Source organism: Tachysurus fulvidraco, chromosome 7, assembly GCF_022655615.1.
Source record: "Tachysurus fulvidraco isolate hzauxx_2018 chromosome 7, HZAU_PFXX_2.0, whole genome shotgun sequence".
In the NCBI taxonomy this organism is placed as follows: Eukaryota; Metazoa; Chordata; class Actinopteri; order Siluriformes; family Bagridae; genus Tachysurus; species Tachysurus fulvidraco.
In genome coordinates this window covers 828,588-845,628 of record NC_062524.1, presented here as the reverse complement: position 1 = coordinate 845,628, position 17,041 = coordinate 828,588, and the positions used below count along the sequence as shown (strand labels likewise).

The 17,041-nt window shown below is 38.8% G+C and overlaps 2 protein-coding genes across 3 annotated transcripts in view; one reads left to right on the top strand and one right to left on the bottom strand.

Annotated features, from left to right (window-relative positions):
- LOC113653753 (interferon-induced very large GTPase 1-like) overlaps positions 1–17,041 on the top strand; it is an 859,689-nt gene that overhangs the window by 38,513 nt on the left and 804,135 nt on the right. The window lies entirely within an intron of this gene.
- LOC113639996 (alpha-tectorin-like) overlaps positions 15,739–17,041 on the bottom strand; it is a 52,656-nt gene continuing 51,353 nt past the window's right edge. Inside the window, exons 55-57 of the mRNA XM_047815674.1 lie at positions 16,878–17,040; positions 16,310–16,412; positions 15,739–15,987 (exon numbers count right to left, since the gene is read on the bottom strand). Coding sequence (XP_047671630.1) covers positions 15,980–15,987; positions 16,310–16,412; positions 16,878–17,040 — 274 coding nt within the window. The 3' untranslated portion in view covers positions 15,739–15,979. The remainder of the gene's footprint in view (positions 15,988–16,309; positions 16,413–16,877; position 17,041) is intronic.

Sequence of the window (17,041 nt, the reverse complement as noted above, 5' to 3'; positions counted from 1 at the left end):
AATGGCCAGAGCTGTCTACTTTCTGAGAAGGTTGAGGTCCTTCATCTGCAAGATGATGCTGAAGTTGTTCTAAAAGTCTGTGGTAGCTAGTGCTATCTTTTTTGCTGTTGAATGTTGGGGCAGCGGACTGAATGTAGCTGATACCAACAGATTGAACAAACACATCCGTAAGGCTGGTGATGTTGTGGGAAAGTGGCTGGACTTTCTGACTTTAGTGTCAGAAAGAAGGATGTCTAAGCTACTGACCATCTCAGACAACATCTTCCACCCACTCTATGATGTCCTGGACAGATACAGGAGTAAAGGAGCGATGTCTTGGACAGATACAGGAGTAAAGGACTGATGTCCTGGACAGATACAGGACTAAAGGAGTGATGTCCTGGACAGATACAGGACAGATACAGAAAATGTGCTCTGCAGACCAACACAGGAAATCTTCCTTACCTGTGTCCATCGGACTTTACAATTCATTTGTACAACATATTTCACTGAGCAACAAAACACCTTTATCTGTATAGTTATTTTAATCTTTTATATATATTATACTAGTGTATGTAAGTCTTATTATTTTATCTTTTTATATAGAATTCTTTTCTATAGTCTAATTTTGGTGACTTGGAGCTATAATAACAAACCCAGTTCCCCCAACGGGATTAATAAAGTATTAACTAAAGTATAAACTGTGTGGTATACGTATGTCTGAAACACACAGTTGTACAGAATGTCTCAGTGTAACATTTCAGTTTCCCTTTACTGGAACTAAGAGACCAAAAATGTTCCAGCATTACAATGTCTCTGTACACAAAGCAAGATGTGTAGAGATAACATCAATCATTCTATTGTGGCTCTTAAGACTTTAATTATCACCTGAGTAAATAAATCTGATTCCATCAACCCTGCCCTGGAGTCACTGCACCATCAGGTTTGGTGACATGTTTAACATGCAATAGAGAGAAATGAAAGAGAGATGGAAAAGATAAACATGAATCTGATTACAAAAGATTTTTTTTACTTCCTGATATTTTAATCTAGATGTGTTAAGTACTTAGAACTTCATTGAACCTAATTTTAGATGAGTGTTAGAACAGTCTTAAAGAAAAAAAAAATTCACATAATATTTGGTTGCAAATCCTTTAATTGCATCAACACTGTGCACTGAACACAACATACACACACATCGTCTGTATGGACTGCACAGTCCTACACCAAACACACACACTGACACATCAAACTGTTTACATGCTCTGTTGCACACATTTCTGCTCTTTTTCACAAACTGTACAATATTTCAGTCGTATGTTGTTTTTTGCACAATTCTATACACTATCTCAGGGACGTGATGCTAAGAAACTGTGTTTATTCTAATGTTACTGCATGCAATATTGTTTGAACATTCAGTCTTCACACACAGTATATACAGTTACAGTACACTGGTCGTCGGCGCTGTTCCTGTTTCGTATTTTTTGCACTTTTTGTATTGTCTTGTAACTTTTTGTTTGCACTGTCTTTTGTCCTGCACTGTCTTTTGTCCTGTACTGTCTTGCCTGTCTTTTTTGTCTTGTCCTGCACTGTCATTTTTCCTGCACTGTCTTTTGTCCTGCACTGTCTTGTCCTGTACTGTCTTTTGTCCTGTACTGTCTTTTGTCCTGTACTGTCTTCTGTCCGGCACTGTCTTTTGTCCTGCACTGTCTTTTGTCTTGCACTGTCATTTGTCCTGCACGGTCTTTTGTCCTGCACTGTCTTTTGTCTTGCACTGTCATTTGTCCTGCACGGTCTTTTGTCCTGCATTGTCATTTGTCCTGCACTGTCATTTGTCCTGCACTGTCTTTTGTCCTGCACTGTCATTTGTCCTGCACTGTCATTTGTCCTGCACTGTATTCTGCTAATTAACTTGTTCTGTACAAAACCACCTTCTTTCCACTGATCCTGGGTTTAGTTGCAGAGTGATTCAGATCGTTGTCTTGCTGCATATTGAAGATCCTCCTGATTAGATTAGTTGCATTTCTCTGTAAATGATCAGAATGTTTCTGTAAACTTCTGCATTCATTCTGTGGCTACCACCATGATCTCCATCATCAGTGAAGATTAGTGAGAAAGTTCCAGAAGCAGCCATGAAGCCCAAGCCATGACCACCATAACTATGTTCTATTGATGAGATCATATGTTCTGGATCATGAACAGATCCTTACTTTCTCCACACTTTGACCTTTCAGCACTTTGGTTCATCTTGGTTACCTAACCTTCTCATCTGTGTACAATTCCCATCTGGTCTTACTCAGGAGAAGTTTGTATCTTCTGCTCAATATTTCTCTGTGTCTTAATCCAGTGATGGATTGTGAGACCTTCACTCTGATCTGTGGAGGCTGTTGTTGATGTCACCTGCTGTTGTTTCTGGGGTTTTCTTCACAGCTCACACAACATTTGTGTCATCAGAATTTGTTGTTTTTCTCAGTTTCACTGTTTTACTGTAAGCACACTAATGGTTTCAGTTTTTCAGAAAATGACGTGTATTTTGGCTCTGTTCAGAGTTGGACTCAAACCAAGAGGAAACATTCAGTAATAAATGGTCTAAAGAATCCGTGCACACACCTGAGCAGAAAATACACCTGACAGTCATCTCATAATTTTATTAGCACTTGAAAATGTGGCTCAAACTCAAGGTGCCATGTTTTATACATTTGATTAAAATGTGTAAAATATATAAATATTGAAGTAATTATACTGACATACTTGCCCCTTAGCGACACATGTTTTCGGATTGCGTAGGAAACCTTACGCGCCCCCACTAAGGAGTGTATCTTAATTTGCACGAGGTCGTGTTGGAAACACAAGATCAACTATTAAAAGTTGGTCTTACCTTGAACGCAGGTGTCCTTCGAAGTCCCCTCGGTCTTCTAACAAAGGCTCCTCTCCAAGGTCTTCTACTTAAACTATTGTTTGAATCTTTAAATGAAGGAGGCAGACTTATACCTTTTTGTCTTTTCAGGATCCTCACAATGGGAGGCCTTGTTTTTATTAAAAGTAATGTAATACAAATAGGTGTGTGTAATATATGTAAAATAAAAATAAAAAGATTACAAATAAAATCTTCCTTCAAATAATCAAACAGTACTAGAATAAGTAAAAGGTATTAAGATGCAAAGATTATAACAAACCAAGAAACACTCTCCAAGTGTAAACTTGCATTTGTTCTATGATGCAACTAAAGTATAACATGCACTAAGGCTGATTACAATAGAATGCACACTCAATGTGATTTATACTTTTATACTTTTTTACTGTGGCCAGATTTGGCTGTCAGGTTTGGTTGGCTTTGTGCCTTTTAGACGGCTACCATCTTATTTCATAAATACTTCTCGGTTTCTCAAATATATCTCGCCAGCCGACTCTGTGTGCGCTGCTTATTTCTTTTCTTTTCTAACCTCACGGTTAACACTTCTATATGTGGTCATACTTCCTGCAACTTCTCAGGCTGTGATTATATAGAACTGAAGCTTTCTCTTGCCGTGGAATTTGACAGCAAGCTATAAAACACTGCGCCTGCAGATTACTCCGCGCGAATACACAGAAGGCTTTACTTTTAACAGCAGGCCTTGAAACACGTGTGTGCAGATACTCTCAGTAATACACAGTAGGCTTTATAAGTGTTTACTACTAGAAAGTTTACAGTAAAATACACAAGATTAATCTAATCAACTCTATTACATGAGGATACTTGATTATAAGTAAAAGAAAAGCATTTCAGAATTTTTCTTGAACATTCTGAAAATAAAACATAATAACACATAATGCATTATAATCTTCTTTTTCCTTTTGGAATCTTCTCCAGCTGTCTAGGTACAGCGTCTGATCCCTCGGTGTCTTCTTTTAAACACTCATATTCATATCTTTTAACTCTTCAACCAATTCTTCAACCTTTTGGATTTTTACATCAATCTTTCTTTGTTTCTTCCCCTTACGTTTAGCTTTTCTTTCCCTATTTCTCCTTCTCTTTGTATTATCTATGTCTATCTGTCTATTGACGGATAAGTTAATAATTGGTCGTGGTGTACCTTGATATTTATTATTATTTATTTGCTGAGGACCAGTATTAAGAAAAACAGTATCAGGTATGTAGATTCCTGTAACTCCATCCAGTACATGCCGGTGTCTGATAACATCTCTTGCATGCCGCTGGCTCACAACAATATCAAAAAATAAACACTTAAATTCTGATCTTACATCAGATCTGTTGTTCTGTGTGGAAAAACCAAAAAACTGACATACTTTCAGAAGGGAATGTACACCACCCAACCTGACTGGGTACATACTTTACAGGTCAGAAGAAATGAGTGAATATTCAAATTAGTGACTGTTCAAACATTTACAGAAACTTGAGGTCAGAAGATATTTTCGTTTCACATGTTGAGCAGGAATCAGTCGTTGTGTTCCTTCCATTGTGTGCTGTTGTATTTCAGTGAGCTGTCTGCAGAAGGCAGGTGTGTTAATGTTTTATAGACACATTTCACATATTAAATGTCAAATTTTGAAAGGAATAATAATAAAATAAAATAATCCTTAAAATGTCCTTTAAAATTCTAAAAGTAAACTGAGCTCTAATTAGTGTTATTAAAATGTATTACATTACATAAGGTTTTCATCTAAAATGTTTAAAGGTTTAATGACTTTTACACTTATATAATTTGGCGATATTTGATTATTTGCTGTTGAACATTTGATCGAGTCTCATATTTAATCTGCACAGAATTTATATCACATATATTTATATATTGCATGTGTGTGACTTACTGACTGTGTGGAATTAATGATATTATGTCTGTGATGTTTTTTCCAGGACACACACAGTGTAGTGTGTAAATACAGCAGGACTTGTCTGATGTTTAACACAAGTGAGGACAGAATTTACAGACAGTTAACAAGGATAATTCTGCTCTAAGTGGCAGTAAACTTAACATTTACATGTTTTGCTATTTGTCAGAATCTTGATGTGTACTTATCTTCCCCTGACTGATGGTGGAACCAGTCGAGCAAACAGGTTTAACTTGCTAGTGAACAACCGTGTCTAATTTCATGTTCTTAAATTTTCAATTTAAAAAACAGTCATTATTTTTTGTAATTTTTAATTGTCAAAATCAGCACTAAACTAAGTCTAACATGTCTAGTCAGATCCTGAGAAAGTGCTATATATATATAGTATATGTTTTTGAAAATATTTGTCTACACTCCTGTCATTCATTTATTAGTCCAGTTTTTCCACTTTCACCTGAATGTGATTTATAAATAAACTCTAATTAAATTAATTTAGGGGGTCACGTGGCTTAGTGGTTAGCATGTTCGCCTCACACCTCCAGTGTCGGGGGTTCGATTCCCGTCTCCACCTTGTGTGTGTGGAGTTTGCATGTTCTCCCCGTGCCTCGGGGGTTTCCTCCGGGTACTCCGGTTTCCTCCCCCGGTCCAAAGACATGCATGGTAGGTTGATTGGCATCTCTGGAAAATTGTCCGTAGTGTGTGTGTGTGTGTGTGAGTGAATGAGAGTGTGTGTGTGTGCCCTGTGATGGGTTGGCACTCCGTCCAGGGTGTATCCTGCCTCGATGCCCGATGACGCCTGAGATAGGCACAGGCTCCCCGTGACCCGAGAAGTTCAGATAAGCGGTAGGAAATGAATGGAAATGAATTTATTTAAACCACCTCCTTGTCACCGTGACTATGGACCAATTCCTCCACAGACCACCAGAGGGCAACTGTGCACACCTTTTAAACTCACCTTATTTCAGTTCCTTTCTTTGTTTATGTTGTGTTTGTTTTATTCCATATCTCTGCCCATAGACTGTAAGGTTTGTGATTTTGATTTCTTGCCAGCTAAATAAAAGTAAGTACTTGCATCTGTCTTCACGTCCTATTTCATGAGAAACTGATCAAATGATTCAGCAGGACTTGTGCAGTGTTGGTGAGACCAAGATGAGCAGATCCTGAAGAAGCAGGGACAGATCTGGTTCAGGTCGAAGCTCCATTATCACGAAGCTATTTCATCCTACAGATTTTTTTATTTAAAGTTAACCTTTCCATCTCGGACACTGCTGTAACACAATCTGCCTTTGAGAGTAAAGTTAAAGCTAAACCAGGAATGAATAACCTGAAAACTCTCAAATCATGAAGCATGCAGATTAACAAGACATAAAAGTATAATAACATGAAGTACAAAAGATAAAAGCAAAGCAACATTTACAACATTTGGCAGATTCCATAATCCAGAGTAAATTATACTTCTTATTTATACGGCTGAGCAGCTGATGGTTAAAGGCCTTGCTTGAGGACCCAGAGATGGATGTTTGGTGGTCCAGGGACTTGAACTCAACCTCATTATATGAACCACTGGGCTTCAGATTCAGGATAATGATTACGACAATGATGGAAGGTTGTGTAAAGTTCTTACAAGTTTTGTGATTTGAAGTGTCATCTTCGTTTTGGAATTTTCTGGGCACCAATTTCTCTAATTAAAAGCTATAATTATAAATATCACTTTGATGCACATGGATTATGTGTAAATGTTCTTTTATGTTGTTCCTGTTCGAGGTTTATGAAGCATCACAATGTGAATAATCAACCAGCTGTACAGTTTTTGTTGTGACGAGGGCAGAGTCTCCCAGCTCGGTGGCTGGTAATGGGACTGCAGGCTCCGCCCCTGTCATACAGAAACCCCGCCCCCAGCCCAATTCACCATCAGACACTTCCTGTTTCATGGGTAGACAGGAATCTTCCTTGCCATAAAGAGAATAATAATAATAATTATTATTAGTAGTAGTAGTAGTAGTATGTTTTTGAAAATATTTGTCTACTCTCCTGTCATTCATTTATTAGTCCCATTTTTCCACTTTCACCTGAATTTATAAATAAACTCTAATTAAATTAATTTGGGGGGGCACGGTGGCTTAGTGGTTAGCACGTTCGCTTCACACACACCTCCAGGGTTGGGGGTTCGATTCCCACCTCCACCTTGTGTGTGTGGAGTTTGCATGTTCTCCCCGTGCCTCGGGGGTTTCCTCCGGGTACTCCGGTTTCCTCCCCCGGTCCAAAGACATGCATGGTAGGTTGATTGGCATCTCTGGAAAATTGTCCGTAGTGTGTGTGTGTGAGTGAATGAGTGTGTGTGTGTGCCCGGTGATGGGTTGGCACTCTGTCCAGGGTGTATCCTTCCTCGATGCCCGATGACGCCTGAGATAGGCACAGGCTCCCCGTGACCCAAGAAGTTCAGATAAGCGGTAGAAGATGAATGAATGAATGAATTATTATTATTATTATTATTATTCCGTTTGATCCAGTAGCTTGTTGATGACACACTGTTTAGTAATCGTTTCTGTCAGTAATGTGGTTACTGATATCACCCTGGAGCCTGAAACCTCCTGTTTCTTCTTTTGACATTTTGATGCAGTTCTTACAACCTGGTTATAATCCACCAGCGTGAAATGCAAATACTTGTAATGTTTCCCCGGGCTTAAGATTTTGTTCAGTAGTATAATGTATGTCCTCTCTGTTTCATTGGGTCTTTGAAAGGAAACGTACTTCTCCCTTTACATCAACCTGATTATTAAATAAAGCTTCAGTTTATTTAAATCAGACATAACATTTATTTTGGATATAAAACGTCTACACACTTCTGATAAAATCACAGGTTTTTGTAATGTAAAAAAATTAAGAACCTTTGCCAACAAAACTGAAGTGTAAAAGAAACAGAAGGGTTTTAGAAAAAATCTAATTGCCTGGTTGGTAAGAGCACAAATGTGTGTACAGATCGTATCTAATTCCCTGTTCAAGGCTCTGTTTGTCTGTAATCCAGCATGGAGTTGATCTATCAGAGAGACAGGGGATCTCCTCTACACAGTTTCTGATAGGATTTAGATCAGGACTCTGACTGGACAGTTCCTGAACACTGATCTTCATCTGAAGATATTCCTTTGAGTTGGATTTGTGCTTTCCTTTAGAAGGTTAATTCTTTAATCTTCAGCTATCTAACATGTGCCTGGAGGGTTTCTTCAAAATAGATTGAAATTTGAAGAGATCCCAGATTCCCATTATAGCTAGAGCGCCAGTCCCAGGTGGAGAAGCATGACGCTGCCACCACCAGGCTTTACTGTGGTGTTCTTTTGGTGATAAAGGGACTTATAATAAAAGCTTCTTGAATTTACTTGACTTGATGTGACGTGACTTGATGTGGCGTGACTTGACTTGCCGTGACGTGACTTGACTTGCCGTGATGATACTTGACTTGCCATGACGTGACATGACGTGCCTTGGCATGGCGTGACGTGGCGTGACGTGCCGTGACTTGGCATGACGTGACTTGCCTTGACTTGCCATGACGTGACTTGACTTGCCGCGACATGGCGTAACGTGATGTGACTTCCCTTGCTGTGATGTGGCTTGACGTGACGTGACCTGCCGTGACGTGACATGACGTGACTTGGTGTGGCGTGACACGCCATGACCTGGCGTGACGTGACTTGCCTTGACTTGCCGTGGTATGCCGTGACTTGGCGTGATGTGATGCGATGTGACTTGACTGGACTTGACGTGACGTGACGTGACGTGACTTGACGTGACGTGACGTGACTTGACTGGACTTGACGTGGCGTGGCGTGACGTGACTTGATGTGGCGTGACTTGACTTGACGTAGCGTGACTTGACTTGACGTGCCATGGCGTGACGTGACTTGACTTGACGTGGAGTGACGTGACTTGACGTGGCGTGACTTGACTTGACGTGACTTGACATAGCGTGACGTGACTTGACTTGGAGTGGCCTGACTTGACGTGGAGTGACGTGACTTGAAGTGGCGTGACTTGACTTGACGTGACGTGACTTGACGTAGCGTGACGTGACTTGACTTGGAGTGGCCTGACTTGACGTGGCGTGACGTGACTTGACGTGGCGTGATGTGACGTGACTTGACGTGGCGTGACGTGACTTGACGTGGCGTGACTTGACTTGGCGTGGCGTGACTTGACTTGGCGTGGTGTGACATGACGTGACTTGACGTGGAGTGACGTGACTTGACTTGAGTTGGCGTGGCGTGACTTGACTTGACGTGGCGTGGCGTGACTTGACTTGACTTGACTTGACGTGGCGTGGCGTGACGTGACATGACTTGACTTGACGTGACATGGCGTCACCACACTGCCCTTCCTGGAGTACAAAAAAGTACAAAATCTTTTTTAAATGTCTCTGTCTTCTATTGTAGTCCTCACTCCCAACCAGCCAGGTGATTATTATAACTATAAAGATGAGCTTAAGCTACACCACACTCTGTAATATCATTAAACATTAGAAACAACACACTTTAAATGCTCTTATATATTTTAAGACAATAGTTTAATACAATATGTGATGTAAAGTTACATGCTCCCAGTTAAATATCTGTCTGTAAAGTTTATTAAATAATGATTTATTTCTGTATTATTTTAAACAGCTGCTACTTTCTTCAGGGGCCCGCAGCCCTTTTGCGCATGCGCAGTGTTCTCCTTAGCGCGAGCGTCTTGATTCCACGCATGCGCACATCCGTCCCCGGATTCGCTGTGACAAAGATGGCGGACGTTTCTTTGGACGAATTAATACGCCGACGCAATTTTAACACCAGGGGAGGCCTTAAGAGGTATTTTACATTGTGTCAGGCAGGTGATAAACGTCACCTGTAAACGCTATTAATGCTTATTTCTTGTTAAAAATGTAAACATTATATGTCGGATAAAAACAGGCAACACTGGGGGGAAAAAACCTCCCGTCTTTGTAGCTGCTTATTGCTTAGTAAATGAGCTGCAAGCATTCTGTTTGTCTATTGGCTGAAATGCAGTCTGGTGCAGTATGCTGAGCCGTGATTGGTTCGACTCCGATACAGTGCGCATGCTCATGTTGAAAATTTCTTCTTTATTCCAACCGTATTCCGTCAAATACAGCGAGGATTGGCTGGTGTTCAGTTTCGGCCAATCGTATCGCAGGATGTTGGGTGTAGTAGCCAATCACAGCGCAGTATCTAAAGCATGTTCAAAATTTGGTGGAAAAACAAAAATGCTTCTTACGGCTAGCTCGAGGATATTAGCTTTGCCTTTTCCGTAAATGTAACTTACATTAAGAATAATTATTTCATTTATGATGATTAGAAGTACTTATATTTAATAAAGATACATAAGTGAAGGTTTTTGAACAGAATTGTGTGGCTGTTTTGAATCTAGGCGGTTTTTATCTGACTGAACCGGAGAGATAAAATAGTCCACACACAAACAGCTCAATCACTAGGTTTTTATTCTCTATGTTACAGTCTGGAGACACTCAAAGATATCGTGCTTATATTTAGTAACAGTGCTATACTTTTGCTATCGAATCGACTCTCTCCGGGCTTCTATTACGGAGTCGACTCTGTAACCGAGTCGACTCTTTACGAAGCTTCTGATGATGAGTTGAGTGAAATCGAAGTGTTTTGGCGTCTCAGGGAAAAAACACGCAAAGTTCTGGTGTTCGTCACTAACCAGTTCAGCTTGTGTTCAGCCTCAGTCCTGAAACTATGTAAGAATTTCATTGTGTTGTATAGGAGTGTACAGCGTTGTGTTGTATAGGAGTGTACAACATTGTGTTGTATAGGAGTGTACAACATTGTGTTGTATAGGAGTGTACAACATTGTGTTGTATAGGAGTGTACAGCGTTGTGTTGTATAGGAGTGTACAACATTGTGTTGTATAGGAGTGTACAGCGTTGTGTTGTATAGGAGTGTACAACATTGTGTTGTATAGGAGTGTACAACATTGTGTTGTATAGGAGTGTACAGCGTTGTGTTGTATAGGAGTGTACAACATTGTGTTGTATAGGAGTGTACAGCGTTGTGTTGTATAGGAGTGTACAACGTTGTGTTGTATAGGAGTGTACAGCGTTGTGTTGTATAGGAGTGTACAGCGTTGTGTTGTATAGGAGTGTACAGCGTTGTGTTGTATAGGAGTGTACAACGTTGTGTTGTATAGGAGTGTACAACGTTGTGTTGTATAGGAGTGTACAACGTTGTGTTGTATAGGAGTGTACAACGTTGTGTTGTATAGGAGTGTACAACGTTGTGTTGTATAGGAGTGTACAGCGTTGTGTTGTATAGGAGTGTACAGCGTTGTGTTGTATAGGAGTGTACAGCGTTGTGTTGTATAGGAGTGTACAGCGTTGTGTTGTATAGGAGTGTACAGCGTTGTGTTGTATAGGAGTGTACAGCGTTGTGTTGTATAGGAGTGTACAGCGTTGTGTTGTATAGGAGTGTACAGCGTTGTGTTGTATAGGAGTGTACAGCGTTGTGTTGTATAGGAGTGTACAGCGTTGTGTTGTATAGGAGTGTACAGCGTTGTGTTGTATAGGAGTGTACAGCGTTGTGTTGTATAGGAGTGTACAGCATTGTGTTGTATAGGAGTGTACAGCGTTGTGTTGTATAGGAGTGTACAACATTGTGTTGTATAGGAGTGTACAGCGTTGTGTTGTATAGGAGTGTACAACATTGTGTTGTATAGGAGTGTACAACATTGTGTTGTATAGGAGTGTACACCGTTGTGTTGGAGTGTACACCGTTGTGTTGTATAGGAGTGTACAGCGTTGTGTTGTATAGGAGTGTACAACGTTGTGTTGTATAGGAGTGTACAACGTTGTGTTGTATAGGAGTGTACAACGTTGTGTTGTATAGGAGTGTACAACGTTGTGTTGTATAGGAGTGTACAGCGTTGTGTTGTATAGGAGTGTACACCGTTGTGTTGTATAGGAGTGTACAACGTTGTGTTGTATAGGAGTGTACAACGTTGTGTTGTATAGGAGTGTAGAGCGTTGTGTTGTATAGGAGTGTAGAGCGTTGTGTTGTATAGGAGTGTAGAGCGTTGTGTTGTATAGGAGTGTAGAGCGTTGTGTTGTATAGGAGTGTACAGCGTTGTGTTGTATAGGAGTGTACAACATTTTGTAAGAACTTTATTGTATAAATGCTTAAAGTTGTTTGTGTACTTTACAGTGTAACCTATTTCTAACATGTGAATGGTGAGTGTGTGAAAAAAATAAATCAATGTGTAGATTTACTGGTCTGACAGCTTCATCATTAAAATACACTCATCTGCTGTGTGAGAGAAATGTTCTTATTACACAATAAACCATCACACACACACACACACACACACACACACACACACACTGCACCATCAGAGTCTGTTCAAGTCTCATGTTTCAGACTCTTTCATCAGCTGTAAAAACACAAAGGTCTTCTTTTCTTTCTCTTTTCCCTGATAAACGACAGGGTGGATGTTCTCCAGATGTTCTTATCTCTAAAACATTCCTACAAGGTTAAAACACAGCGCTAAGACAGCAGCAGGTCTGATCATGAAAGAGAAGAACACAGAAATTGTATTGTATTAGTTATTTAACGCCATTATAAACAAATTAAATTCCTGTCTTATTGTCTGATAAAGTTTCCACTTCAGGTTTATCATGTATTAATGCATTAATAATACTTTAATAATACTTTAATAATACTTTAATAATGCACAATACAAAAGAAATGCAGTCCTAATGTTAAAACTGTCTCAGAACCTGTTTATATAGATTTATAATAATATAATAATAATAATATAATATTTTATTTTAAAAGTTATACAAATTCCAACAAATCATGCAATGTTTCAGAGAAAAGTGTTAATTTATTTTAATTTATTTAAAATATTTACCACATAAAAAATAGGACATAAATATTAAAACTTTGGACATTGTGTGTGCCACAAACCCAAATCGTCCTGGATAAAGATGATGAAGGTAAATAAACAGATTTACACTTTAAAATGTAACCCAACAGATTAGGAAATTGGAAAAGGTGAATTTGTGCAGTTTATAAACTCGTCTCTCAGTGAGTGAGAAGAGAAATAAACCAAACAGTTTCTATGGAGTGAAATCTGTCTGTAACGTCTGACATCTGTTAAATCTGAAACGTCTGACATCTGTTTTTTTCAGTGTTTTTTTTTTTTCTTTCTTTCTTTTTAAATATTGTATTTATGGTCATATTTATTAATGGTGAAAAGTTATAATATTTCTCCATCAAAAACTGTACATGTGCAATCTCCTGATTTAATGGTCACAACACCACCATCTGCTCACACACACACACCAATCTAAACAACAAAACGTGGATGGGTGTGAGAGGGAGCGGTGATTATTATTGTTATTAGTATTCTTATTATTGTTTTTCTTTATTATTATTATTATTATTATTATTATTATTATTATTATGATCATCAAACCATGACCTGTGCTGTTTAATCAGCTGTACGTGTGCAAGTAAAAACCTAAAATATCAGTTGTTTACAATAGTGGAGGAAGCTGTGACTTTCTCCTTGGGTGAATGACTGGAGCTGATCTGGAGCCCTGATCTGGGGCCTGTTTCAGAAAGGAGGTTCAAGCAACTCTGAGTTTAAACTTGAACTCTGTGTTAATTTACCCTGAAATGGGAAACTCTGAGTTTTCAGTTACAGAACAGCTGAAAAGAGTTAAATTGACTGACTCTGAGATAAGTGCATGCACCACAACTATAAAAAGCCATTATCAATGGAGCGCAGATATAATGAGTCACTATGGCAACAGTGTCAGACAAAAGAAGTCTGCATATTTCTCACCAGCAGAACTGATTAAGAAAATACATAAATGCATAAGTTTACATTTTAATTACTTTTATACAGTGTTGGGTGTAATTAATTACTAACTAATCTAAATACCGTAATTTATGTGACCGCCGTGCCGTCCACAGCACAAGATGGAAAACGACCACTTGGGGATGAGGCTGCATCAACTTCGTTGTAGCTTTTAAGCATTAAATCCTCTAAATACACGGTTAAATTCTATACTGTTGGAAAGCTTAGACTCTCAGGATTTTATTAAGCCCACACACAAAGCATAATATGATTTATAGCCGTCATACTAATTCAATCCAAGTTGATAGTCACCTGAACTAGGCGGCGCTAGACTAGTTGTTCACTTACATTTAGACGCTTCCCTTTCTTCACTGGGGTAATGTTTTCCAAAACAAATGCTTGTAAAAAAAAATCCCCAAGAGTCCAAGGAACTGGAATATGTAAGCCTTTCAATCCAAAAAAGCTCGCCTCACAAATATTCCGTTATGCAACATGACATGTCTCTGAGGCCTGAGCTGTGCAGAAAAAGCACCAATAAAGTAGACCAGTACTTTCTAGAGATAGTAATTAATACATTAATCTAATTAGACTTGTTGGAGATGTGATTTGTAGTTAGTAATTAACTAACTACCAACCATCCCCCATCCAGCAGGAGGAATGTCCATCAACTTCTGGTGCACAAATGAACACAGTTCAGTGATTTATAGAAAATGCCACAGTTTAATTCTGTAGGAATTTTCGAACTACATTACATAACTCTAATCTACACCGTCTGTAAAGGAGACTGACTAGGTCGTGTGTTAGAATCCATATGCAGAGATTTATTAAGAGACAGCAGTACAAACAAAGGGGTAGGCTGACAATCGTGGTCAGATAAACAGGCAGTGGTTCAATAACAGGTAGGAATTCCGTAGAGCAAACAACTCCAACTCATAATCCAAATAACAAGGTCTAGAACAGGATGTAGGCAAACGCTCGGTAAGGACAGTGGTAAGCTGGCAATACTTCACAACATGTTAAACACTTCAGATGGCTTTCAACAGGTGGGTACATTAAGTAGAGAGGGAGAGAAAGAGCAAAGTCATTACTCGGGCGAAGGCGCCCTCTTGAGGTCGGATGAATGGATGGCCGATGTTACACCGCCAGATCCAAAAGGCAGATCTGGAAATCGAGATTCTGAAAAAAAAAAGCTAAAGGTAAGTGAGTGTATGATAACAGGTGAATTCTAGGAAGTATTGAAACTATATTAAAATCTAACCTTTATTTATTTATTTTTATTTATTTGTTTGTTTGTTTGTTTGTTTGTTTTTAAATAAAGAACACCATATAAATTGCTTTGATTTTGTGGTTATTCAATTTCTTTTTTTTTTGGTTAGTGGTGGTGGATATCATGATTATTTAGCCTTACTAATATATTCTGCATCCCCGATGTTATACACAAAACTACCATTTGTAAAGAAACACAAGGCAACACAAAGTATCAGCTCGGACGTATGAGCACGGCTGTGATGGCTGATGATTCTGATGTAAGGATGGATGACATTATGGATGTATCTTATTGACTGTAGAGAAAAACTATACCACTCAAATAAAAATGCATAGGGATGTGACCAAACATCCACTCTGGGCCTCAAAATCCTCTCCAGATGTAAATGTAACTCCCTACGATCTAATAAAGCCTCTTCATCAACAGGATCGTCCAGAAAAGTATATTTCATTCCCTTTGATGCTCTCTGTGTAACTGAAATGTGTGTAATGAATGAGGTGTTTAAACATCGCTTCCTCTTTAAAAAAGGGGAGGAGACTGAAAGAAACTCTGGGTTTCGAGATCATTTCTACAAGAAATCTAAATTACAGTACTACATAATTTATCGACACTAAAGGCAGACTTTAGATTACTACAAGAAAAATCTTTCAGTCAGACTGTCACAAACTACACAGCCACATTTTCTCCACTCATAACTCCAACCAGGACATTATTTTATAGTCCTTACTCTAACTGTTACTGTTGTGGCTCATCTGTAGAGTGAAACTATGTTGAAATAATGTGAGAAACAATATAATAATGCATACAGATAGAAGTTTATTAAAATTTTAAAACAAACCTGAAACATTTTCAGGATTTGTGCCGAATTATTTTGGTTAATCAGGAGATACATATAAAGACATCATTTAATTGATTTACTAATAGGATAATTAATGATTAATATTGCTTTATGATTCAGAAGTCATAGAAACACAGCATAATGATCTGGATGTTCAGAAAATCCAGTGAAAGACTTTTTCATTTCCTCACATCTGGTCCTAAACATCTGTAGACAACAAAAGGTGAAATTGGGTGTAAGAAGGTAAACAATTGTAATAAGACTACTGACATAAAATTCTATAAGAATGTGGTCACTGCTTTTTAAAGCCCTAAGTTGTATTTTTTCATTGCAGTTTACTGAGAACTCCTGCTGTGTCTAGTGGACTTAAGTGATCTCTACAGGGATGAAATGGGATTATGACCACTTCCCAGTCTATGGGACTGTAACAGGTTTTCCCAGTCACTGCAATGCTCAAACACAGTTTAATGGGTTTAAAGAAACTTAAATGTGAAGTAAACATTGCAAATCTATATTATTATGTTTTTACCTCTTTTTTGGGGGGTCCGGATAAAAGGCCCCACGGAGATCGAGGCACTATCATGGGTGCCCAAAGACCTGCCTGAGCGGTGGTGATATCCAGGGAAACAACGCTGTAGCAGCAAAAATAAAAGCGAAATGTTTAGAGGTTTTATTTTATATCTTGTTTAAGTTCCTGCTTCACAAAAGGTTTTATTTATTTATTCTGGTTGAGTTCTTTCCTACACCACACTATTATAAGTATTTAAAGTGTCACTACCACTAAAACGTACAAACCGTTCTCTTTCCAAAGAGTAAAAAGGAATCTTCACTTTAGTTATAGTCGACCTTTAACATGATGAGAGTTCACCATTTTTCTGTCTTAAACACTGTTTACTGGTCCGACTTTGGGGTTCACTACACCTGCTCCTCTCATTGGCTAGTGATCAGGTCCACAAGCCACACAGGTCACTGTAAAATTACTAAATGTTGTCCATCAATCAGCCTTCTCAAAATGTTGGCACCCCTTTACCCCTTTAAGGGCATTATTACACAACCCTCATCCTTTAGGCATATGCATAGTGTCTGTACTAACTCACCGTTGCACAGTTATGATTTCTTAGAAGACAAAGGTGAATGCTGCAGTGAAGGAAAATCCTAGATTCATCATCGTTAAAAGCAAACATCTTAAAGGAGAATCGTCCAGTTGTAGAGACTCCATTCTCTAGAATCTTCACCGTAGCATCGTTTGGATTAGGACACC